Source organism: Lucilia sericata, unplaced genomic scaffold, assembly GCF_015586225.1.
Source record: "Lucilia sericata isolate MDLA Ls3-8-SP2 unplaced genomic scaffold, ASM1558622v1 Contig002990F_arrow, whole genome shotgun sequence".
NCBI lineage: Eukaryota > Metazoa > Arthropoda > Insecta > Diptera > Calliphoridae > Lucilia > Lucilia sericata.
Window position 1 is genome coordinate 4,138 of NW_023996627.1, and position 27,704 is coordinate 31,841.

At 29.0% G+C, this 27,704-nt stretch overlaps 1 protein-coding gene across 5 annotated transcripts; it reads left to right on the forward strand.

Moving 5' to 3' along the window:
• LOC119614508 lies at positions 1 to 27,704 on the forward strand. Of its 5 annotated transcripts, none has more exons than XM_037970626.1 (7): positions 9,621 to 9,757; positions 11,013 to 11,281; positions 23,945 to 24,211; positions 24,351 to 24,548; positions 24,624 to 24,765; positions 26,329 to 26,484; positions 26,559 to 27,692. In XM_037970626.1, the coding sequence occupies exons 2-7, from the start codon at positions 11,218 to 11,220 to the stop codon at positions 26,962 to 26,964; spliced, it is 1,233 nt and encodes a 410-aa protein (XP_037826554.1). In that variant the 5' UTR covers positions 9,621 to 9,757; positions 11,013 to 11,217; the 3' UTR covers positions 26,965 to 27,692. The 5 variants fall into 5 exon arrangements, with proteins under 5 accessions (XP_037826560.1, XP_037826554.1, XP_037826559.1 ...); XM_037970631.1 differs by having other exon boundaries at positions 9,630 to 9,757; positions 11,048 to 11,281; XM_037970629.1 differs by having other exon boundaries at positions 9,639 to 10,033.

The following is a 27,704-nucleotide window of genomic DNA, read 5'->3' on the forward strand; positions in this document are numbered from 1 at the left end:
TTTTCAACGAATGCTCAATGCGACAGAACGTCTTGAAGTTAAAACACTCCACGAAAACTACAAGCGACAGAGTGGCGGTTTAACGAATGAATAATATAACGTGTGTTATAAATTTAAATAAATTAATGCAAATTAATTGAAATATATAAATAAATTTATAAAAGTGCCTTTATAAAATAATAAAAAAAGTTTGCAAAGTACAAAATATGAGAACACAAGTTTCATATTTGTTTAGCCATATTGCTAATTGTTAGTGTTTTATAAAATTCCACCACAAAAATCTCAAAAATGTAACGAAATCAAATAACATGAAATTTATTAATAAATTATAAAGTAATTAAACAAGGCAATATTTCAATTTGGAAAATAATTAAATTTATTAGAAAAAAATTTTAAAAGTAAAACAACAAAATGAAAAACCGTTAGAAAAAAGAAATTTAATCGCAACGGCTTTCAAATGCTCACCAACAGGCTCAAAGCAGATCTAGAGCCTTTGAATGTAAGTACGTATGTATGTATGTATATACAAAGTGTCATGTTTTTATGGTTCCTCGACTCCCTGGGTGTTTGTGTTCTTTGGCTTTTTTCATTTCTTTTACTCAAATGTTATTTTCATGTTTATGTGTATTTATTTCCGAATGATTGACACTGACACCAACTCATATGTTTGTATATATGTATGTATGTGTGTGGCTGTTAGTGTGCGTCTGTCTGTCTTCCTTTGTGTATGTGTGTCTTAAGAACGAACATTGTCAGATTAAGGACTTTAAGAAGGTCATATTACCAAGGACTTTTGCACGAGTAATTTATGTTAAAGATTCGTGTGTTAAAGTTTCATAAATAATAATTTTGTCAGAATATTTAATCGTGATACCCTACTTACAATTCAAAAAGTGTGATTTAAAGGATTGTTTTTAATTAAATTTATTTAAACAAGCCGAATTTTGAATACCCTTCACCTTCACGACGGTTTCTTACTACGAAAATACATATATGGGGTTTTCGGCGTAAAAACGATGTGTTATCAAAGTGACAACGCTATGTTGTCAAACAGAACGTTGCTTGTTGAAATGACAATGATGGATTGTCGATATCTCAATGTGTTGCCGTAAAGCGTAATCAAAATGACAACAATGTGTTGTTGCAATGAAAACGATGCGTTGTCAAAATTACAACGGTGGTTGTCAAAATTGCAACGATAGTTGTAAAAATTATGGGTACAAAAATATTCGATTCGAATATTATTCCGATATAATTATTTGTTCATGGGGTCCCAGGTATCTTTTCGGAGTAAAAACGATGTGTTATCAAAGTGACAACGCTATATTGTCAAACAGAACGTTGCTTTGTTAAAATGACAAGGATGGATTGTCGATATCTCAATGTGTCGCCGTAAAGCGTAATCAAATGAAAACAATGTGTTGTTGCATTGAAAATGATGCGTTGTCAAAATTACAACAGTGGTTGTCAAATTGCAACGATGGTTGTAAAAATTATGGGTGTTATTTCAATTTTATACACGTCCGTTGTCTATATGTTAACAAACGTAGTATGCTCACTTTTGACAACTGACAACTACAGGGTTTTCTACAAAACATATTCGAATCGAATATTATTCCGATATAAATATTTGTTCATGGGGTCCCCAGAAAATTAATTTCAACAAACAATCACACAGACGGACATAGCTTAATTGACTTCTTTATTTATAAGGCCAATATAAGTAGGACTGGAAAATTATATACATAGTTGAAATTGCAAGCGGAATGCCATATATATTTCGTTCTTACTAAGGTGGACAGTAATCAAGTACTAGGATTGGTCCAAAACTAATCTAAATACATATATGAAAAAACACTTTCCTTTTAACGTAATCCACACATGCATTACATCAGACTAATCCCAAAACTTCTTCTTTGCTAAAATTATGTGAGTACATGATCTTCAACAGGGCCCTATATACTTTTCTATTTAGGTCCTTTAGAAAAACGCTAATTTTACTTTTCTAAATAGATTTTGTGTAATTTATATAAACTTAAGTAAAAAAGTACCTTAAATCCCATTTTAAACACATGTGAGGAAATTTGTAATTTAATGAAATTTTTCTTTCATTATCCTTCTTTTGATCAACGATAAAAACCAAACAATTTTCTTAACATGCCATATCTAGTATACCTTTAATGGTTCATTCGCGTACGATTACGTATCCTACTTGTATTAAAAAAATGCAATTCTAAATGATATCATTACATGTTCATATGTTGAAAACAGTTTGTTTATGATATAGTAAGAAATGTTAAAAAAATAAATATTATAAAATTAATTTTAACAAAATGCAATCATACATTAAGAATTCTCTGATGAGCTAATAAAATTAAATCAGAAAGAAACGTGTTTACTGTAATAACGTTTTAAGTAATTAATAATTTCATTTGTTACTAGTATTTCATTAAACATTTATGATTTAATAATATTAATGCTTGAATGTTGAAGGTAAAGGCGAAAAATAATTTATTTGTTTAAATAAAAACTTGACAAATTGTTTCATTTGTATACACTACAGTATTGTTCGAAATCTAAGCATCTTTTCAAAGTTTTCTATATATTATTAAATAGACTTATACATTATTTGTAAATCCTATTAATTGTGTTCTACGTTATAAAAACTAAACATATATAAAATATCTACACTGGGGGATAAAGCCGTATTAAAATCATACACTCTTGGTACCAAATTGACAATTTTTCAATAACATTCGTTGTCATAGTATGTACGGATAGTTGTCAAAATACACACGACGTTATCAAATCAACAAAACATATTAAATAATACATGATGTTGTCAAATCATAAACGCAGACTGGTGGCGGCTAACTACGAACATTTTAACTAGTGTTCTATAGTTGAAACGAAAAGTCGACTTTTCGACTTTTTGCATTTAGTTAAAAGTCGACCTTTCGACTTTTTCCATTTTATGAAAAGTCGATTTTTCGACTTTTCGACCTTTTTCATTTATTTAAAATTCGACTTTTAGACTTTTCGACTTTTAGTATTTTATAAATGGTCGACTTTTCGACTTTTTTCGACTTTTTCCGACTTTTTTCGACTTTTTCCGACTTTTTTTCGACTTTTTCCGACTTTTTTCGACTTTTCGACTTTTTCCGACTTTTCGATTTTTTACGACTTTTTGACTATTTTCGACTTTTTTTCGACTTTTTTCGACTATTTTTTTACTTTTTTCGAGTTTTTCCGACTATATTAGAGTTTTTGACCTCTTTTCCACTTTTTTTAAATTTTCGACTATTTTCGACTTTTCGACTTTTTTTGACTTTTCGACTTTTTTCGACTTATCGACTTTTTTCGACTTTTTCGACTTTTTTCGACTTTTCGACTTTTTTCGACTTTCCGACTTTTCGACTTTTTTCGACTTTTATTTACAAAGTCGACCTTTCGACTTTTGTCATAGACGATAGTCGAGTTATCGACTTTTTTGGAACAAATAGTCGACTTCGACTTTTCGAAAGTCGATTTATAGAACCCTAATTTTAACATTTTTTTATAATATTATTTATATGGGGTATCTTTTCGGAGTGAAAACGATGTATAATCAAGAGACAACGCTATGTTGTTGTGTTGTTGAAATGACAACGATGTATTGTTGAAATCACATCGATTTGTTGCCGAAATGACACAAAGCGTAATCAAAATGAAAAAAAAAAAATACAACGGTGGTTGTCATAATTACAACGATGGTTGTCAATATGATAACTGGGTGCTATTTAAATATTATACAAATCCATTGTCTAAATGTTAACAAACGTGGTAAGCTCTCTTTTGACAACGGATTGTATCAATTTCGGTATTTTTCTAATGGTTTTTCCCTCTGTGTATGTATGTATGTATATTAATCAGATATAATTTATGCTTAGATATCGATCAATACTGTAAATAGTATAGCATTGTATTTCAAAATGTATTTTAAACTTTCAAATTACACTTGAGTCTATATTTACGAAAAATAGACAAAACACAAAATATATATCGATCCACAATTCGACAATATAATTTCTATTACGAATTTTTAGAAACAAATTAATATATATATCGCAAATTTGCTTACACAATAGCATTTTAAGTCGGTAATGACTTTGAAAGCAAGCACTTACCACGCTCGCTTACAAATAGGGAGTTAAATAAGTACTTTCGCTTGCTAATAATGATATATGTCTACGAATAGTTTTCACACAAAAAAAAACATTTTTCAGTTTGTGTAAAAAATAAAATTCGAAAACAAAATGTTAAGGCTAAAAAGTAAGTACTTATATATATAGTTATTATTTGTAAGACATTACTAGACTCCTTTTAATATAATCTGTACGTACTAGTCATTGATATTATTATGTTTTAGCTGGGTACATCAGCCGATGGCTAGAGATTTTTGGATATTGAATTCGTTAGTTGTCTTTATATTTTTTAATTCAAAAATAATGGAATCAGTACAAATGTGGGCGTCATATTATATGTTTTATATGTATAAAAGATATTAAACATCGGTGTAGTTTATCAGAACTTATACATAGTTTAATTTTAACAAATAATTAATGTCTTCCGTTCAATAAATAAATAATGACAATGGCTATCAGAATAATAAATTAAATGTGAATTTTCTTTGTAACAAAGATTTTATTGTTATGCAAATGTTTCAGACTAAAAAAAGTAAACATATTATTAATAGGGTATTTTTATAAAAGATGTTAATTGGTAGCAAAAAGTGGGGAGGATATGATGAGTTAATGTAAACCCACTTTAAAGAATACCAATCGGCTCAGAATGATTTTTAAGTCGTCCGCCGGACCATGTAAACCTTTTGTTATCAAACTATTAATAGATTTTTGTTAAAATTGGAAAACATTTTGCTCGCTTAGGAATTGAAGTATTTGCAAAAGAGAAATCAGGTAACGCTGTTCCTTTCAAAATATTGTTATGTATTGAATATTAAAAGTTTTGTTTTTTTAACTTATTTTTTACAGTTTTTATTAAAATACCCTTTTAGTAAAAATCTTCCAAACAAAATTAAAAAAATGGAATTGACATTAAGGAATATTAAAATACAAAAAGTAAATGAACTGTTTAGTCTACAGAGTAATTAATTACGAGTCTATTCTTTGAAGTCAACATATGGTGCAAATAAATAAGTAAAAAGGTAAAAGAAAATTTATAAATTTTCCAGAAGCAATTAGTATATATAATTAAATAAGAATAAAATTAAATAAAAATAGTAACAACATTAAGAGGAAATTCAACTGAACCAGGACTTGTGCCGTGGCTATGTATTTCTTAGGTATTAAATTTTATATACTGTTATAAAAGAACCTTTCTAAAAGTTACAAAATTTGGATAAAAATTTTTAGAGTTATTAAAGTTATCACATTAATTTCTTCAACTATTTGAACATTGTGACTATATTTTCACACAACGCTATAGGATGGCTATTAAAAAATACTTTAGGAAATTATAATTTTAATATTTTTACAGCAAACCCCTAAAGCTAAAAAGTGTAGGTCATAAAATGGAACTGTGGTAGTATAATTATTGCGTGCATTTGATACTAGTTCTCGAAAGCATTTTTTCTTTGCTGCACATGTGTTTAGTTCCGTACATTTTTATATGAATTATACTTTCTTAACTCCATTTCACTTTATAGTCCACCCATTATTAACAAGGTTGCCAAACTAATTAACTTTACCTTTATGACTTTCGACATCAAGGTCATCAATGATACGTATCATATAATTGTTATTGTTATTTTTGGTTTTTAAAATGGTTTTTTTAGAAAAACAATAACAAAAAAAAAAAAATAAAATATAAATAAAAACCATAAGGAAAACAAGGTGTTCCATATGAACTTTTTCGCATGATAGCACACAAAACAACTTTTACCCATAAACTAGTTTTTGTACATGTGGTATTTTCTCAATTAGATAGTATGTAGTTGATCCAAAACCCCCTTTTTTGTAATATTGAAAATGAATTTTAGATAATAAACGCGTGTAAGTGAAAATGACCGTTCATGTAAGTTTAAGGAGCGAAAATGATATAACATGCGATTTTGGAAAAGAAAACATAATTATATAGAATATGATCAGGATAAGGAATTGTAGTTTATTTTTATATAGTCATTACTACTACATTAGAGTTTTTTACTAAAATTCAATAAATTTTCGATTTAAAATTTTCCAAGAAATTCTCGATAAATTTTCAATTTATAGAAAATAATCTATCACTGTTTTATTTAAAGAGAATTTTTGATAAATTTTCTATTTATAGAAAATTTTTAATAAATGTTCTGTTTATACACTGAAAATAATCCATGCTTAACTTACGAAAAAAATTTCGTAACTACTTTTTTCGTATTATATACGAAAATTTCGTGTATAATACGAAATATTGTTTAATCAACCCCTTTTCTAATTTTACGAAAGTACGAAAACCTGTCGTAATATCTTTTTTCGTATATATTAAGAAACTTTGTTTTCTTTTACAAAAATAATTTCGTTAAGGCATGTAATATTTAACGAAAGTAACGATTTTTTTTTTCGTAACAAGATTATTTTGTAATATACAAGAATTATTTTTTGATTTCACAAAAAAATTATTTTGTTACGATTTTTTTTTGTTATTTTCGTAATTTTAAGGGAGTTAAATAAACTTAATTTTTAATTTAGGCAGCTAATTTCCTGTAAAATTTTTTATGTTTTTTTAAAAAACATAAAAAATTTGATTTTTTTTAATTTGCAATTTTTTTCTTAATTTACAATAATTATTTTAAAAGAACTAAAATATTTATGTCTTAAAAAATCGTAAAATGAACAATTTTTTTTTTCTTAAATTATATAAAATTATTTTGCATTTTATTAAAATATTTCATACAATTTCGTATATATTACGAAAGAATTTCGTGGTGCGAAACCACGAAGCATTTCGTACAATGTACAACATTTTTCGTGTATATTAGGCATGGATTATTTTCAGTGTAGAAAATTATCGATAAATTTTCTATAAAATAAATATATATTTTATAAAAATTTATACAAAAATTATCGATCAATTTTTAATTTATAGAAAATTTTTATCAATTTCCTTTCCTATAACTCTTCGTAACACTGTGTTTAAAACGGGAAAACGCGTGCTAAACAATACTTAACACAAAAAGTTAAACATAGAAAGAAGAAAAACTGAAAAGTTTACTTTTAGAAAAACTTAATAAAATATTAGACAAGTAAAAGAAAATCTTCACATAAACACACATATTCACAAACTGAATGACGCCATAGTTGCCACCCATTAGAAAAGGGGCAAAAACCGATTTTTTTTTTTCGGTCGTTGCTGTTTATATAGCGGTAACAACATGTTGCTGTTAAAAAAAAGCAAACACAGATATACATTAGCACCAAGAAAACGAATTTATATAAAAAAACCGTTTGTTTGTTTACACTCTCCAAATAAAACAACAACAAAATTGTAATCTGAAAACAAACGGAGAGAATCGGTCAATATAAACAAATCGACTCTGAAGAAGCAAAAAAAAAAAAAACTTAATAGATACACGAGAATATAAATTTTGTATTTGGAACAGTATGCTAATTTAGCGTGTTTTAAAGTTACTTTTTTAGTTCGTAATATTACAAATGAACTCTAGCAAAATCGCTTCATGGTCTCACCTAGATTGAATCTCATTAATATAGTTTAAAAATAGGGTTCTATAGTTGAAACGAAAAGTCGACTTTTTGCATTTAGATAAAAGTCGACTTTTCAACTTTTTTCATTTAATTAAAAGTCGACTTTTAGGCTTTTCGACTTAAAGTATTTTATAAATAGTCGACTTTTCGACTTTCTCCGATTTTTTTCGACTTTTTGACTATATTCGACTTATAGACTTTTTTCGACTTTTTTTGACTTTACGACTTTTTTCGACTTTTATTTACAAAGTTAACTTTTCGACTCTTTTCACAGACGATAGTCGAGTTATCGACTTTTTTGGAACAAAATAGTCGACTTCGACTTTTCAACTTTTTTCGACAAAAAGTCGATTGTTCGATTATTCGAAAGTCGATTTATAGAACCCTAGTTTAAAATCAGTCATGATAAGGTAAAATTTATGAACTACACTGAGGGAAAAAGCCAGTAAAAAAGTACCGAAATTGATACAATATATTGTCAAAACTAAGCATGCCACGTTTGTGTTAACATTCAGACAACGGATGTGTATAAAATTTAACATTAACAGTTAACATTTTGACAACCACCGTTGTAATTTTGACAACGTATTGTTGTCATTGCAACAACGCATTGTTGTAATTTTGATTATGCTTTGTATAATTTCGACAATACATCGTTGTGATTTCGACAGTGCTTTGTTGTCATTTCAATAACGCAACGTTCTGTTTGATAACATAGCGTTATCACTTTGATAACACATCGTTTTCACTCCGAAAAGATAATTATAATAAATATCGACATACATATATCGGCGAAATGAAGTAAACAATTTCAGTTTCTATAAATTTACGGTTGTTCTAAGCTTTAGGGTAAGATATCTTGAAGAGGGAAGAATATATGATAGAGCTTAAATCTTTATTTTAAAGTCGACAAATTGGTCTTTCAGTGAATATAACAATTTATATCGCGCTGTCAAATATGGCCAAAAATGGGGGTATTTCAAACTTGATGATATCATTAGGAAAACCTGATGATAATGAAATTTTGAAGTCTGATTCAGATACTTTTGAAAAGTATGCTTTGGTCTCTGGGTTATTTTTGGAGTGTTTTACCACTGACTAAATACCTCGAAAATTCGGGATATCTTTAAATCTTTTGCATTTCGGTTACGTTTCCGCATTAATTTATGCTACGATCGAAAATTGGCATTTCTACAAAAAAAACGGAATCGTAAGAAAATGAAGAAGCAATACCATTTTATTTCAATGCTTTAAGATAGTGTGTATTCTGCATTACGATCGTAACTATGTTTTTGTAAGTTGTTATTTTAGTGGCGGATCTTCTAAATATTCTATCTGAATTTTCGGTACTTTCGCTGTTCAATGTAGTTGTTAAGGAACTAGTTTGCATTCCATTGGACTGGTGTAATACCAATGTTCCTTGAAAACTCCTTACAATTACTTTGGAATCACAACAATGTTTTACAGAACATATTCTTAAAATAATGGAGACATCACTAGTTCCAAATTTGCTGTTCATGAATCTCAAATGGTTCTGTTTGCACCCGCTTAGAAAATTTCTATAAAATTTTTAGCGAATATCTTTATTTTCAGCAAATATTCGATGAATTTTGTAAGAAATTCTAAATTTACACAAAGTTTATTATATATCGATGTATTTTTCTAATCAAGATGAAAAAATTCTCCACTACATGAATTCTATATAAATAAAGTTCAATCAGAATTATTCCCGTAATCGCTATTGTTGTCATCACTAATTTGTGGCACTCTCATAAAATAACGTTAGAAAACCTCAAATTACGATTTCTCATACAAAATAGCAACTCACACAAAAATAAAAAGCGATAGTATCTAGTGTTTGATTTTCTGTTAGTATTTTATCCAAATTCCATAACAAACTTGTATGCTTCGGGTGTTTGATGTTGTAAAAAAAGTTTCATGTTTTAGTTCCACTTCGACGGCTCCATAAAACGGTCGTGTTGTAAACGGTTACTTTAACTAACGGGCGCCAAAGAAACGTAAATAATTTTAAAATCAAATAGAAATCAGTGAACATAGTTGATTGGCGCTCATATGAATTAATTAATAACAATTAAATAAATTTAATGGGATTTCTTTTTTTTAATGATTTTTCAATAAAATTCAAATAATTGTTCTAAATTTAAATGGACTAAAATATTTAAAAATGCAATAAATTCTAAAATACAAAGTTCATGGTTAAAAAACGAGTTCGCACAGATGGTTTTGTGTAGTAATGTTCTATTACTAAAACACATGGATTGAATTTTAGAAATGTATAGGGGATTTTAGAAATATTTTATTTTTTGTTTTGGTTATTAAATTGTTTACATTTTCTGACTTGTTATTGAAAAAAGGTGTAAAATCTTTATTGCAATTCAGTCTATTTAAATACAAAAAATTTATTTACATTTCAATTTATCTTTAATTGAGTTTCAAAAACGGATCATATGATATTGAAAAAGTCGTGTCTGTAAACAATTCATTAAAATGTTTTAAATAACACAATATTTGTTTTTTTAATTATTTTATTGTTTATCAATAAATTGCTTTTTTTAAGATTTAAAATTAATGGTAGCTTAGGTGTTTAAAGTTAGATTTTTTTCGCATCTCACAATCTTGTAAAATAGTGTCTTACTTATTTAAATTGCGGCATTCGATCTGGAACAACCACGATTATTTTTTGCTTTCTATTTGCGAAGAGTCTGAATCGGATTATTAAGTAACGCAACACTGAATATTTGACTCAAATCGGAAGGAATGTTATCGTCTGTGAAATTTAGTACCGAGAAGCTGTTATATGATTCTATTCAAAATTTCATAATGAATTTAAAATTCCAGGGTTCACCGAAATTTTCAATATAATACCTATTGTAGTTGTATTCTATCGTAAAAAGTTTACTATTACCAATGTCCCTTGGATTAAAAGTGACAATTTTTCAATAAATTCATTAGATCGAAATTTGTGAACGTTCTAATTGTTTTTACATTGACTAAGTACTGAATGTTAAAAGTTCCTAGTGGATCACATCCTTAGATATTGTGGATCACTTCCTTAGATATTCTCATGTTAAAGTAGCTCTTCATATAATCTGATAAAAATAGTCCAATCCCTAAGCTTATTTTCCATACTTTATCCAAAACCATTAACTATACATATTAACTTTTTAAAATGGAGTTATTGAGCCATGTCTATATATAACAATTAAAAAAATATTGTAAATCCCTTAACATTTCTAACCTCTAATACGGCAGAAAAAAAATACAAAAACAAAACAATATGATTATAGTAACAATAACATGTTAAACAATTGTTAATCACTAAATTTAAATGTGTAAACAAAATTAACAACAAACAATAACAAAATATACAACATTTAACGGATTTACTTCGTTATCGAGAGTGTGGAGGCGTGAGTTACTACAGAGTGTGCAAATTATTTCAAAAAGGCATGTCACTATGGAGCTGATAAGGAAATATCAGCAAGGAAAATTAACTACCACCGATGTGCGAAAGCTGAATAGTACGTAATTGTTTATTTATTTTTTTCTCTAATTTCAATTATGTAGAATTTTTTTTAATTACATTTTTGTTAGCTTAGCAAAATTAATAACAAATTAGAATTTAATTGTTTTGTGTATGAAAAAAAAACGATTTGAAATTGTTGATGATAATGGAAAAATACAGTGACCACTAGTTGATGAATGACTTTTAGGGTTCTTAAATGTGATTTCTTTCGCTTTTTTTATAAAGAAGTAATTTAGTTAAAATAATAATAATAATAAAATACGAATATTATTTAGACTGCTTCAAAATAATGAATTTGCAAAGACTTTCCCTGGAGTGAAACCTTGAATTGTTAAAATATATAGTGGCTCCATCTTTAAAATCCCAAGAGTCTTAATCTAAACTGTTCATCAAGTATTAGTTTTACTAGCCTACTGAATAGTAATGACTTCTTTATTAACTACCTTATTGACTAGTCTATTTACTATTCACTTGACTAGTCTACTGACTACTGGATTGAGTAGTCCACTGATTAGTCTATTGACTAATCTTTTGATTAGTCTATTGACTAGTCTTTTGATTAGTTTACTGACTTTTCTTTTGACTAGTCTACCGGCAACTCTATTGACTAGACTGTTAACTAGTCTACTGACTAGGGTACCTAGGGTACTGATTACACTAGACTAGACTATAGACTAGACTGTTGACTAGACTATGGACTAGACTATAGACTAGACTATAGACTAGACTATAGACTAGACTATAGACTAGACTATAGACTAGACTATAGACTAGACTATAGACTAGACTATAGACTAGACTATAGACTAGACTAGACTATAGACTAGACTATAGACTAGACTATAGACTAGACTATAGACTAGACTATAGACTAGACTACAGACTAGACTATAGACTAGAATATAGACTAGACTATAGACTAGACTATAGACTAGACTATAGACTTGACTATAGACTAGACTAGACTATAGACTTTACTATAGACTAGACTATAGACTAGACTATAGCTAGACTATAGACTAGACTATAGACTAGACTGTTGACTAGACTATGGACTAGACTATAGACTAGACTATAGACTAGACTATAGACTAGACTATAGACTAGACTATAGACTAGACTATAGACTAGACTATAGACTAGAACTATAGACTAGACTATAGACTAGACTATAGACTAGACTATAGACTAGACTATAGACTAGACTATAGACTAGACTATAGACTAGACTATAGACTAGACTATAGACTAGACTATAGACTAGACTATAGACTAGACTATAGACTAGACTATAGACTAGACTATAGACCTAGACTATAGACTAGACTATAGACTAGACTATAGACTAGACTATAGACTAGACTAAGACTAGACTATAGACTAGACTATAGACTAGACTATAGACTAGACTATAGACTAGACTATAGACTAGACTATAGACTAGACTATAGACTAGACTATAGACTAGACTATAGACTAGACTATAGACTAGACTATAGACTAGACTATAGACTAGACTATAGACTAGACTATAGACTAGACTATAGACTAGACTATAGACTAGACTATAGACTAGACTATAGACTAGACTATAGACTAGACTATAGACTAGACTTACTAGACTAGACTAGACTAGACTATAGACTAGACTATAGACTAGACTATAGACTAGACTATAGACTAGACTATAGACTAGACTATAGACTAGACTATAGACTAGACTATAGACTAGACTATAGACTAGACTATAGACTAGACTATAGACTAGACTATAGACTAGACTATAGACTAGACTATAGACTAGACTATAGACTAGACTATAGACTAGACTATAGACTAGACTATAGACTAGACTATAGACTAGACTATAGACTAGACTATAGACTAGACTATAGACTAGACTATAGACAGACTATAGACTAGACTATAGACTAGACTATAGACTAGACTATAGACTAGACTATAGACTAGACTATAGACTAGACTATAGACTAGACTATAGACTAGACTATAGACTAGACTATAGACTAGACTATAGACTAGACTATAGACTAGACTATAGACTAGACTATAGACTAGACTATAGACTAGACTATAGACCAGACTATAGACTAGACTATAGACTAGACTATAGACTAGACTATAGACTAGACTATAGACTAGACTATAGACTAGACTATAGACTAGACTATAGACCAGACTATAGACTAGACTATAGACTAGACTATAGACTAGACTATAGACTAGACTAATAGACTAGACTATAGACTAGACTATAGACTAGACTATAGACTAGACTATAGACTAGACTATAGACTAGACTATAGACTAGACTATAGACTAGACTATAGACTAGACTATAGACTAGACTATAGACTAGACTATAGACTAGACTATAGACTAGACTATAGACTAGACTATAGACTAGACTATAGATAGACTATAGACTAGACTAAGACTAGACTATAGACTAGACTATAGACTAGACTATAGACTAGACTATAGACTAGACTATAGACTAGACTATAGACTAGACTATAGACTAGACTATAGACTAGACTATAGACTAGACTATAGACTAGACTATAGACTAGACTATAGACTAGACTATAGACTAGACTATAGACTAGACAATAGACTAGACTATAGACTAGACTATAGACTAGACTATAGACTAGACTATAGACTAGACTATAGACTAGACTATAGACTAGACTATAGACTAGTTAATAACTAGTATATTGATTAGTCTATTGACTAGTCTGTTGACTACTCTAAGGACTAGTCTATTGATCTATGGACCGCTCTATGGACTTTCCATAGACTAAAACCTTGAATTGTCAAAATATGTCAGACCAATAACTTTTCAGACAATATAAACCACTGTTCTTAAAGAATTTTATATTATAATCGTATTCAAATAAATTTTACTTTTATTCAGAAATAAACATAAATAACTTTTCTAACCACAAAACTTTATCACCGATCTGCCATTTAAAATATTGAGTCGTTTAAATAAAAAAACTCTTATCAACAAGCTGAAAATTTCTTATTATAAATACTAGGGATGCCAACCGGGACTGGCTTTTACAAATCCCGGGATTCGGGATTTTGAAAATTGCAATCCCGGGATCCCGGGATATTTCGGGATCCCGGGATTTTTCGGGATCCCGGGATTTTTCGGTATTTCGGGATTTTACGGGATTTCGGGATTACATGAATTTAATTATTTTATATATGAAAATCTTTAAATCATCATATTTGTAAAGAAAATTGTTTAATTTTGTGGAAATTTAACAGACAGAAGATATATTTAAATTAAAACAATCCAATTAATTCCAATTTTTAAATAAAAACTTTCAGAATTGAATAATTTCTGAAACTTTTTAAATACATACTTACTTCCTAAATAAAAATAAATATCAAGTTCCGAAATTAGACATAAGCACTTTTTAAAACCTCATACTGTTCCATGTGAACTAATAATTATAACAGATACCAATTCAATTATTCGAACATCAATTTAGAACCTATTCTGTGAAAAATATTTGGAATTTTACTCAAAATACATATTAGTTTTGGAACATATTATTATATTCGTAGTATTAATTTAAAATTTTAGGTGCATTCAGAACAAGGTAATTTACCTTTACCGGTATCATTCAGATTTGTAGAAAGTTAGAAATGTAAAATCCTCTAGTATTGAAAAATAATGTTTGTATTCGACTGTGCCGAAATTAAATACCCACCATCAAAATATTGTAATGTATTGATATTAATATCAGCATCAATGTGATTTTCAGAGGAGGTCCAATTAGGTTTTTTTGTGTCAATTTTGTTCCAAATTTGCAGCCCAAATAGAATGAGTCTTCTAACTCGTGTTTTCAGCTTACAGACACAGAATGTGTATACTTTTTGGGTCGGTCTACGACCAACATTGCAATGTGCTAACAAGTAAAAAGTTATAGTTGGGCGATGCCTACCATATAATACCCTACACCAGTTATAAAAATAAAATGTGATTTATTGTTCATAATAAAGCATCTAAGTTGAATTGTACCTTGCCTCAGATATACTTTAGCTATTTTTTGTTGAATAAAATTGTGTACATGTAAGTCATATTTCGAAGGGGGCTTTGTATAGGGGCTAGGGTCAAATGAGGCAGTATCACAAAAAATACATTAGGGTCATGAAGGCTAGTATAGAACTTGGTTTTGCAGCTTTTTGTCGAGATACGAGTATATTGAACATAATTATGAACTTAAAAACCCTATTTGGGGGGTTCAGTTGTATGGGGGCTAGGTCAAATATTGGACCGATGTTATCCATTTTCAATAGGATCCGTCTCTAGTACAATAGAAGATCATGCAAAATTTCATTGAATTATCTTCAAAATTGCTGTAGTTTGATTACAAGGTTTACACGGACGGACAGACGGACGGACATAGCTAAATCGACTCAGAAAATGATTCTGAGCCGATTGGTATACTTTAAGGTATAGGACCAATATTATTGTGTGTAACAAACATCAGCACAAACCCAATATACCCTCCCCACTAAAGTGGTGTAAGGTATAAAAACGAAGTGAATAAATAAATTTATATGTGCTATGAGTATGGACTCATACCACTTTAAAAAATAAAAGGTTCAAATATGTATAAAATTAGCTCTGCGGAATTTTGTTTTGCATGAGTCAAAAATAAAATAAGATCGTAATTTTCAAATTAATGAAAATTATGGCTCAAAAAAAGAAAATAAAAACAGTTTTTTGAAACAAATCCTAATCCCGAAAAAATCCCGGGATTTATTTTCCAAATCCCGGGATTCGGGATTTGCCAATCCCGAAAAATCCCGGGATTTTCGGGATCGGGATTTCGGGATTGGCATCCCTAATAAATACCCACTAAATAAATAAAATATTTACCCTAAAATTTATAAATAAAGAATATTTAACTATAAAATCTTTAAATTATTACTCTTTTATATTCATGATATTTTGAAAAAGAAATTGTTTACAAAAAAATCTTTAAAAGTTTTATGAACTGGTTCCCCCAAAATAAAATAATAACGAAAACAAACAACAAATTTGCATAGTGTTAATTTAAATAACAAATACTACTACAACAACCACGGCTTATCCAAGTTTTCTAAACAAATTCCAATAATTTAAATTTCGTATACAACTTTCAACCGGTTTTAAAAATTTCATAAATTGTCTTTTGTTGTGTGAATTAATTTAAACGCGTATTAATAAATACCTGTAAATGTTTGATTTTATGTTTGTTGTAATTAAGTATTTTTACATCATTTAAACTGAGTATATTTCTAAAAAAAGATCTTCAATCATATTGACAAAATGTTAGAAAAATTCCCATTCATCATAATTGAAGTTACCGCCATTTAGGCTTCGTGTCCATTTAGGTTTAACAATTTGACAACTTAGAATTTTAATTGTGTGTGTTAAATAAATTCATAAATATTTGTTGACCATATTTGTAATATTAAATAAATTATTAATGTTTCTTTTTGTTATTTATTTACATATTACCAACAAATACATATTTTATGGTCGATGATTTTGAACTCAACACGAACATGTTTAGAAACGATCGTGTATAAATTACTATAAGTATGATGTCAAATAATAAAAATAAAAATGTTTTAATTTAAACTTTTTTGGTTGGTTGAACTGAGCCACAATGGAAAATACTTTATAGTTTTTGTTATTATATTAATTAAATTGTAAATACAATTAATAACAATTCTAATATGTACGTATATAAAAATATATGTATTTGTACTTTGGTACTTTTGTGTAATTTTTATCAGGTACCTGTTTCATTTCTTTTAGTGTATACTCAAACTTTTGTGTTGCATATGATCAAACTTGTCTGTCATCTTTAAAAGTTAAAGGTGTGTTATAAACATTTTGCCAAGATTTATGGATATTTTACAAACTTTGTTACGGCTGAACTTTTAAGTCCCTGTTCTTAAATGAATGATCAGCGTTTTAATCTGTTTTATATCTTCTATACATATGCATAAGTATTTATCTAAAATGTTATTGGGTTCAGTTGACTTTGGAAATCCCTACATCCTTTGTTACGGATCGGTTCATGAAGAGGGATCCTGATTTAATATCATGAGTATTTCGGGCTACCAAATACGTCTCTAGGTGTTGTTGCCAAACCAACAGAAGACATCTCAGTAGTGTGGTTGGGCGACTGGGTGAATCTTTAGATGATGAGAATGTTTGTAAGGATAGAGCATTCCTCATAACATAAATAGGGTGTTTTCACTGATGTTAGGTACGCCCTTCTATTGACTATAACCAGTGATTGCCTTTTCCTTTGTCGGGGTTAGATTGAGCTTGCTCATAACACCTGTCATTCCCCAACGGGGCTACTATGGCAAGAGATTAGATAGCTCGAGTACTTCAGCAAAGAGCTTTGCCATGTACAAACAATTGCCACCTGATTTCTTCATTGAAGATTGAAGGGGCGATGGTAGACCGTTCTCAAGTCTACCCAGTGGATGAAAAATACCACCCTGAGATAAGCCAACACGGCAGATACTAACATAAAGCACTTCGACATTAATCTAAAAGGTTCGTGTTACTGACAGATTGATCATCGCATAGCCTAAAGTGATGAAACTAGAATCATGATCAGGCCAAATGAACAATAATTCCCCGGGTGTTTATTCCCTTATGCATGCTATATGCAAAATTATACTAAATTAAAACAGACAGATCCAAAACAGGTAGCTGGACAGGTAAAGATGGACTTTTGGAAAGTCACATTTTTAGGAAATATAAAACCTGTAATACCATAACCTCATATCTACTAAATTAAAACAGATACAACAAAAATGTTACTTTTATGGCTCTCTGGTACTTTTTCGGAATTCGGTTCTTTTTAGAAGTAAACGGGTAAACATTTTATTATGGTACATTTTTTGGGTCTCGTGTACATTTTAAATCAGTGAAAACACATTCGTACCTCATTGAAAAATTACATTCTTGATCCCGATTGAATGAGGATATGCAGGAGTGATTTTTTTGTATTTTTTGATCTTTGGCACTTTCAACAGTATCTGTAATAGCTAGTTAGTAAGCTAGCTAATTAGTAAGCTTGCTAGTTAGTTAGTTAGATAGATAGATAGATAGATAGATAGATAGATAGATAGATAGATAGATAGATAGATAGATAGATAGATAGATAGATAGATAGATAGATAGATAGATAGATAGATAGATAGATAGATAGATAGATAGATAGATAGATAGATAGATAGATAGATAGATAGATAGATATATATATATAGATAGATAGATAGATAGATAGATAGATAGATAGATAGATAGATAGATAGATAGAGAGATAGATAGATAGATAGATAGATAGATAGATAGATAGATAGATAGATAGATAGATAGATAGATAGATAGATAGATAGATAGATAGTGAGTTAGTTAGTTAGTTAGTTAGTTAGTTAGTTAGTTAGTTAGTTAGTTAGTTAGTTAGTTAGTTAGTTAGTTAGTTAGTTAGTTAGTTAGTTAGTTAGTTAGTTAGTTAGTTAGTTAGTTAGTTAGTTAGTTAGTTAGTTAGTTAGTTAGTTAGTTAGTTAGTTAGTTAGTTAGTTAGTTAGTTAGTTAGTTAGTTAGTTAGTTAGTTAGTTAGTCTACCACTAGAACTCTAACCGCTAACCTACCGGAGACCACATTAGAACCTATAAAAGATAATGTTCTGGTACTTTCTCGTCTATCATATGGTACCTTTTTATTGAACAAAAAAAATTTAATTTACAAATACCTAAAAATCTGTACTAATATTTATTGGTACTTCTCTGTTTATCAAATAGAACTTTTTGAATTTTCATTGGGAGCAAGTACTTAATATGCACGTTTACAAGTTGGGAGTTACGTAAGCATTTACTATGATTGCTTGCAAACAAATACGTACAAGGATGAGTCCACTGCGTCTATTCTTAGTTTTGAGAAACAAACATTTTTTAAAAAACAATATTCTACAAAATTTAAATGTTTGGTAGCTTAATGTATACAGCATTTGGGATAACTTCTAATCCTATTAAACAAATTTAAATGTTTTTGAATAACAATTTTAATGGTTTCTTTTGAATTATTAAATTTTAAAATTGCAAAAAATATATTAAAATGAGTTCCAGGATGATGGCAATAAATAATTCATTGCATAAATAAGTTTATCTGCCTTTTTTCACAAATTGGTGTTTTTTAAACTTTTAAACATAAAATGATGTCATGCCTCTTAAAACTCATTAAGTTTTTTTTTCATAATTATATTTTTGAAATTTGTGTATCTTATTTTTTGCTATTTAAGGAGTTTAAGGAGGAATTTTTTGTTGCACAAACATTAAATGGACACATATTTCACAAATTATGATTTAAAGGAGGACATATTATTAGTTTCCATCTATTTCAAACACGCAAGAAGCTGTTATTTTTAAAATTGATCAAAAAGCTTAAACTCAATAGAATGATTATTTATGATATTTGGACAATGTGCGTCATATTTTAAAACACTTTTTAATTACACTTTAATTTTTTTTTATTTTTAAAATTTTCAAATGTTATTTTTTTTTCCATAAAAAAATATAAGTGCACATAAAATACTTAATAAATTAAAAGAATTCTCTGTGTAGCAGCGCCATTAAATTTGCAACAATTAATGTCTATGGATCCTACAAGTTTGTGTGAATGTCTGTCTGACAGTCCATGTTTATTCATACTGGTATGAATGAGATAATTCACCCACCATAAACAATTTTTATATTATTCTTTTTTATTTTTAATTCAAAATTTTTATGGTTTTTCACACATAAATTTGGATTTTTTTCTATATATTTACATACATAGGTGAGAAAATTATGCGCAGTTTGAGGTGTTAGTAACAGTTTTTTTTTTTTTTTTTGGTAGAATTAATTTGAGACATTTGGAATTTTAATAAATTTTGTACTGCGACTCAATGGATTAAAAAAAAAACATATAAAATTGTTTTTTAACAAAAGTAGGAACAATATCCTATCTTTTGATATACAATTGACTTATTACAGGTTAAAGAGGTATATTTCTTTTTTTATTTTTTTTGGCATAAATATATAATAGGTATAACTCTCCGATCTTGAAAAAATTTATACCACATATAAAGCTTTCAATTCTATGACTTGTGATATATGTCTTTTGGTCAACAAATGTATAGTTTTGGAGTTATAGACCTTTAAAGTTAAATTTATATATATTCAATATCTCCTCTAATTATGAACCTGACAATATATGTATCGTGAGAAAGAGCTTTGAAATACCTTTTCAAAGATATATAATATGACCGCATTTATTAACCCTTTGAGAACAAATTCCACAAAAAGTATTTTTTATATAGAGTTTTTTAATGAAAGTGTCGTTATTTCATAAATCCATCGATATAATGGTACCGATAAATATCGAGAAAACAACAACAATTAACTAATATTATTCCAACTACAATATCGTCTATATTTATTAAGATATTAGTATATATCCATACATCAAATGAAAGCTTGAAATCTCTTCTGTAATTTTTCCTATATATATCAGTATCGATGGATTTACTAAATAACGGCATTTTTGTCAAAAAACTCTATATAAAAAATACTTTTTGTGGAATTGGTCTTCAAAGGATTAATAAAAAGGATCATATTATATATCGTAGAAAAGGTATTTCAGAGCTGTTTCTAATGATATACATATATATTGTCCGGATGGGTTCTTAAATAGAGAAGATATTGATAATATATATATATTTAACTTCGAAGGTCTATAACTCCATAACTATACATTTGTTGACCAAAAGACATATATCATAAATCATAGAATTAAAAGGCCTATAAGTGGTAAAATTTTTGTCAAAATTGGAGAGTTATACCCAATGTATATTAGTTCCTTTTTTTATGAAAAGTAGCGCACAACAGGCCGGATAGTGGCCTAGGTGTATTTCTTCGGATTTGATGTACTATACATCCTCCTTTCAACCTAACCTAACCTAATGTATTAGAACCATTAAGCGAGGAAAATTACATCTTCATTAAACCTAAATTATTATTTTTGCTTTTCTTATTTTTATTTTTCCGTTCATAAATTGTATCATAAAAATACGAAAAACAACTAATAATTATTTTGTGTTTATTAAGTTGAAAATAGCAAATAAAAAAGATAAATTGTATAAATATTTGTTCTAATTCAATTTATTTAAACATAAATTTACTTTTAGTTTCCTTTTCTTTTAATTTCTATATTTTCATCTTCAAGAAATTCTTCTATTTCTTAAAAACCAATAAGAAAATATGATCAAACATGGTCGACCATATAATAGTCTACTATATCTTTGAAAGTTAATACCACCTGAGTTATGAGATACAATTAAATATTTCTAAACTTTTTTGTAATACAATTAAATACATTAAAGATTTTAAACGCATTAAATATTATTATAAAAAAGTCAAACAGTTTCTAAATAAATAGTCTGATTTGTAATTAAATACGTAAAACGTTTAGGAAAATCAAAGAAAGTAAAGTTTTCCTATGATGTAAAAAAAATACCTTTTGTAACAAATATGGATAATGCATAATCATGATATCATTCTATGAGTAGGGTATTCAAAATAACATTGTTTACTTAATGTAAATATAAATATATTGATTGTTTTGGCATTTTTTCCATTTTTTGTTTGTTTTTATTAACCAGAACTAATAAATATGCTTGTAGTTAATTCTAAATGTTGTTGTAGGAAGGAAAGATGATCTCATGAGCCAATATGAAGATTATTATGAAAAAAAAATAGTATAAGAAAGAAATCAACAACAACAACTACCATAAAATCTAATTGAAAACGAATACAATATTTGTTTAATTTTTCTTTGGCGCTTATTACAGACATGGGTCACCTATAGCCGACAATAACTTAATACATAACTCTGTTTTGGATTAATAGAATTTAAATGTACTGAAAGTGAAATAGAACAGTACTAGAACCGGAATAAAACTGAACTAGAATTGAACTAGAACTGAACTAGAACAGTACTAGAACCGGAATAGAACTGAACTAGAACTGAAATAGAACTGAACAAGAACTGAACTAGAACTAGAACTGAACTAGAACTGAACTAGAACTGAACTACAACTGAACTAGAACTGAACTAGAACTGAACTAGAACTGAACTAGAACTGAACTAGAACTGAACTAGAACTGAACTAGAACTGAACTAGAACTGAACTAGAACTGAACTAGAACTGAACTAGAACTGAACTAGAACTGAACTAGAACTGAACTTGAACTGAACTGAACTGAACTAGAACTGAACTAGAACTGAACTAGAACTGAACTAGAACTGAACTAGAACTGAACTAGAACTGAACTAGAACTGAACTAGAACTGAACTAGAACTAACTGACTAGAACTGAACTAGAACTGAACTAGAACTGAACTAGAACTGAACTAGAACTGAACTAGAACTGAACTAGAACTGAACTAGAACTGAACTAGAACTGAACTAGAACTGAACTAGAACTGAACTAGAACTGAACTAGAACTGAACTAGAACTGAACTAGAACTGAACTAGAACTGAACTAGAACTGAACTAGAACTGAACTAGAACTGAACTAGAACTGAACTAGAACTGAACTAGAACTGAACTAGAACTGAACTAGAACTGAACTAGAACTGAACTAGAACTGAACTAGAACTGAACTAGAACTGAACTAGAACTGAACTAGAACTGAACTAGAACTGAACTAGAACTGAACTAGAACTGAACTAGAACTGAACTAGAACTGAACTAGAACTGAACTAGAACTGAACTAGAACTGAACTAGAACTGAACTAGAACTGAACTAGAACAGAACTAGAACTAAACTAGAACTGAACTAGAACTGAACTAGAACTGAACTAGAACTGAACTAGAACTGAACTAGAACAGAACTAGAACTGAACTAGAACTAAACTAGAAATGAACTAGAATGGACTAGAACTGAACTAGAAATGAACTAGAATGGACTAGAACTGAACTAGAATTGTTTATTAGTTTCAATATTCTAATAAAAAAATGGCCCGTTTTGTGAATTCGTCTGCACATCACCGATGTTCAGACAAACAAGTAATTCTATTAAACTATTTCTATGGGTGAATAAAAAGACCTTGTTAAATGGAATGGAATTGTATATGCCATGTACAACTTGGAGTATGTCTGTATTAATAAATGTCGATTAAAATAGTTGAACACAAATGTACATATTCGTACATGGTTTAGCAAACATTATAAAAGACGTCTAAATGTCTCGAGTGCTCATGTACTCAAACTCTTGACGTAGGAAAACAATACTCCTTCTATTAATGAAAATTTCTTGATTTACCATAAACAAATCATTGACATGTGCGGAAAACTAGGTGTATGGTTAGGAACACTCAAGTTCAAGTGTGTGGGAATAATATTAAAAACAATTATAAAACAGTATATAATTTGTAAATTAAATAAAAATTTAAAAAATATATTAAAAATGTCTATAAATTAATAAAAATTAGACCCACCTCCTTGATGGCTCATGAATTTTGATGTGATATTATTTTTTTTTTCATTAATTTCAGATATAGTATTATGCCTTATGATATCTGTGGCTGCCACCTCCATTGTATGGAGTCTATCGATACATGTTTTATCGGGTGATTTTTATAATGGTTTTATTGGTGCCAAATTAGTGTTTCGTGAGCGTGATTTAACACAAATGGAATATGCAGAACAGGAAATTTGGAAACATGATTTGGATAGAGTTTTCAATGAAACATATACCATTGAGGCCTTAGATCAAATTAAAGCTGATGCCTTAATAATGCCTAAATTAAAAGAAGATCAACGTAAGTCCATAATGTAAATATATTTCTAAAATAATGTTCACTTTGTTTAAATATTTGATACAAAATAATATTTAAGCGATTTGAAAAGGGTTTTCATAATTAAAATTTAATTTTTATAATCATTTCATCTCATTCTTAGCTTCAACTAAAAAACCAAAAATCCACAAAATTGCCCATGTATTTCAAATGACAAATTCAAAAGTACCTGATACACCGGAAATCGCAAACAACAACAATAAAGCCACGAATGACGCTGATGATGATGACGATGAAGAAACTACCACAAAAGTGCCAAAAATCTTTAATATAGAAGAAGATCGTAAATTTCTATCCCGCAGTATGTTGATTGAATTCTTATCTCTCGCAAAAATACATTTTATCACTCATAATAAATAATATTTCTATAATTTAGTGACAATTGATATTCATCAAACTCGTTGGCATCATAATGCTGCTGTTAAGTTCATTTATAGTTTTCCATTTTTTTCGGAAATTATTGCCATCATATGGACTGCCATGTGTTTTATATTCCAATCGGGTGTCAAAAAGACTTGGTGAGTATTAATGTAGTACGCTGTGTTTACAACTTGTTAAGGATTAATAATATAAAACGAGAACTGAAATGAGATATGAAAATTGATAACAATAACAATGTTAGGGCTGGAAAATGGTTAATGAAAAACATATCGCAATTACTCACGCAATAATTGTTTACTACATGTATTATTATTTGCATAAAAAGTTCATGAACATTAAACATTAAACCATTACAGTTTTAAAAGGTCAATGAACTTTGCGCTGTATGTATCATATCACGGCATTACAGATTTTATCGCAAGAGCTAAATTGTTAAGTAACTATAACTGAACTAGAACTAAACTTGAATTGAACTAGAACTGAACTAGAACTGAACTAGAACTGAACTAGAACTGAACAAGAACTGAACAAGAACTGAACTAGAACTGAACTAGAACTGAACTAGAACTGAACTAGAACTGAACTAGAACTGAACTAGAACTAGAACTGAACTAGAACTAGAACTGAACTAGAACTGAACTAGAACTAAACTAGAACTGAACTAGAACTGAACTAGAACTGAACTAGAACTGAACTAGAACTGAACTAGAACTGAACTAGAAACTGAACTAGAACTGAACTAGAACTGAACTAGAACTGAACTAGAACTGAACTAGAACTGAACTAGAACTGAACTAGAACTAAACTAGAACTGAACTAGAACTGAACTAGAACTGAACTAGAACTGAACTAGAACTGAACTAGAACTGAACTAGAACTGACTAGAACTGAACTAGAACTGAACTAGAACTGAACTAGAACTGAACTTGAACTGAACTAGAACTGAACTAGAACTGAACTAGAACTGAACTAAAACTGAACTAAAACTGAACTAGACTGAACTAGAACTGAACTAGAAACTGAACTAGAACTGAACTAGAAACTGAACTAGAACTGAAACTAGAACTGAACTAGAACTGAACTAGAACTGAACTTAGAACTGAACTAGAACTGAACTAGAACATGAACTAGAACTGAACTAGAACTGAACTAGAACTGAACTAGAACTGAACTAGAACTGAACTAGAACTGAACTAGAACTGAACTAGAACTGAACTAGAACTGAACTAGAACTGAACTAGAACTGAACTAGAACTGAACTAGAACTGAACTAGAACTGAACTAGAACTGAACTTGAACTGAACTAGAACTGAATTAGAACTGAACTAGAACTGAGCTAGAACTGAACTAGAACTGAACTAGAACTGAACTAGAACTGAACTAGAACTGAACTAGAACAGAACTAGAACCGAACTAGAACTGAACTAGAACTGAACTAGAACTGAACTAGAACTGAACTAGAACTGAACTAGAACTGAACTAGAACTGAACTAGAACTGAACTGAACTAGAACTGAACTGAACTAGAACTGAACTAGAACTGAACTAGAACTGAACTAGAACTGAACTAGAACTGAACTAGAACTGAACTAAAACTGAACTAAAACTGAACTAGAACTAAATTAGAACTGAACTAGAACTGAACTAATTATAGCTGTTTATGAACTAATATACAAGAACTTATTTTTCGTTCTTTTTTAGGGGACTTCCAAAGCCTTGGCGCATTGTTATACCCTCAATAATGATGTTTACCATAATGACTGTTGCCAATTTAAGTTATTTAATATTGGCCAATGGTTTTCTGAAAACATTCTGCAGTGATTTACGAGAAAACCTCAGTAAACCAGAGGCCATAAGGTAAATAAGAAACATTTCTATACAATTTTTCTAACTAAAATAAAAAATTATTTTTAAATTGATTCATTTTACAGTTGCGGTGATGCTATGGCCCTGTTAAGACCAGTTATACGTACGCAAGCTTTATCGCACAATACGTACTTAATACTATTTCGTATTTCATACTCTTTAGCCATGATCCTATGGATTTTTTCATTACTCATAATGCTAATGAGATTCCTATTAGCCATTGATTTCCAATTGGTGGATGTGGAAACAAATTACGATCGTGAAATGAGAGAGGGCAGATTAAAGGAACAAGAATTTGTGGAAGTACTGTTAACAGCACCGCAAAGTCCCAAAGCAGGGGCAACATTAAGTGTGCAAAATGAACGACCCAAATCGGAAGATGACTTTCAAAGTGCTAAATCTCATTTGAGTGAAGTAGCCACACCATTATTGGATCGTTTGAGCAACACAAGGGGAGAACTAAAAACTTAAATGAGAAGTTTTGTTTTTGTTTGGTTTTTTCTGTTTTATTTACTTAAAACGATATATTTCTATGAAATCTCAGGTATACAGAATCTATTACATTTACAAATATGTAAGAGAAAAAATTTAGAACAATTTTTAAATATTATTGTAAGTTTTAAAATTCCATAACTTTTGATAGTCCAAAAAAATGGAAGAGTTTTTTTTAAACAAATGAACCTGACAACCCATAAAATAAAGTATAATTGGGGAAATTTAGAGTTTGGATAATAATTTTTTAAATATTAAAATTGATCACTCTATAAATTTCCCAAAAGTGCCTACTAAACACAAAGCCAGTATACAGGGGGATTTGCGTGTGTTATGAATTGATTTATTTATAAAAAATAGGATATTGAAATTAATTAATTTTTATTCCAGCCAGTTTCACTTATGTATTTTTGAATACTAAATTTCTATTTAATCAATCTTTTTCTATCTAATGAATACATTTTCTAATACTTTACTTCATTATTTAAGAAATATTATAAACTCAATTCATCATTTGCAAAATCTCCCACAATCATTGTGAACAAATTTTTATGTTAGACCTAATTTTAGTTAATATTTTTATTTAATTTTATATTACTTTTGTACGTATTATTTTAAATTCAAATAATTTTAACTACAACGTATGTCTTTTTATAACCACTATGCCTAAAAATATACTACATATGTAATAAAAAACGTAATATTTTATAAAAGAAAAA

What these genes read in the sequence shown, in the direction of transcription:
- LOC119614508 (XM_037970626.1), top strand. Translation starts at nt 11,218, where the DNA reads ATGGAGCTGATAAGGAAATATCAGCAAGGAAAATTAACTACCACCGAT. An exon ending in CGATGTGCGAAAGCTGAATA is followed by an intron (nt 11,282 to 23,944) that starts GTACGTAATTGT and finishes CATTAATTTCAG; the next exon opens with ATATAGTATTATGCCTTATG. An exon ending in TCGGGTGTCAAAAAGACTTG is followed by an intron (nt 24,766 to 26,328) that starts GTGAGTATTAAT and finishes GTTCTTTTTTAG; the next exon opens with GGGACTTCCAAAGCCTTGGC.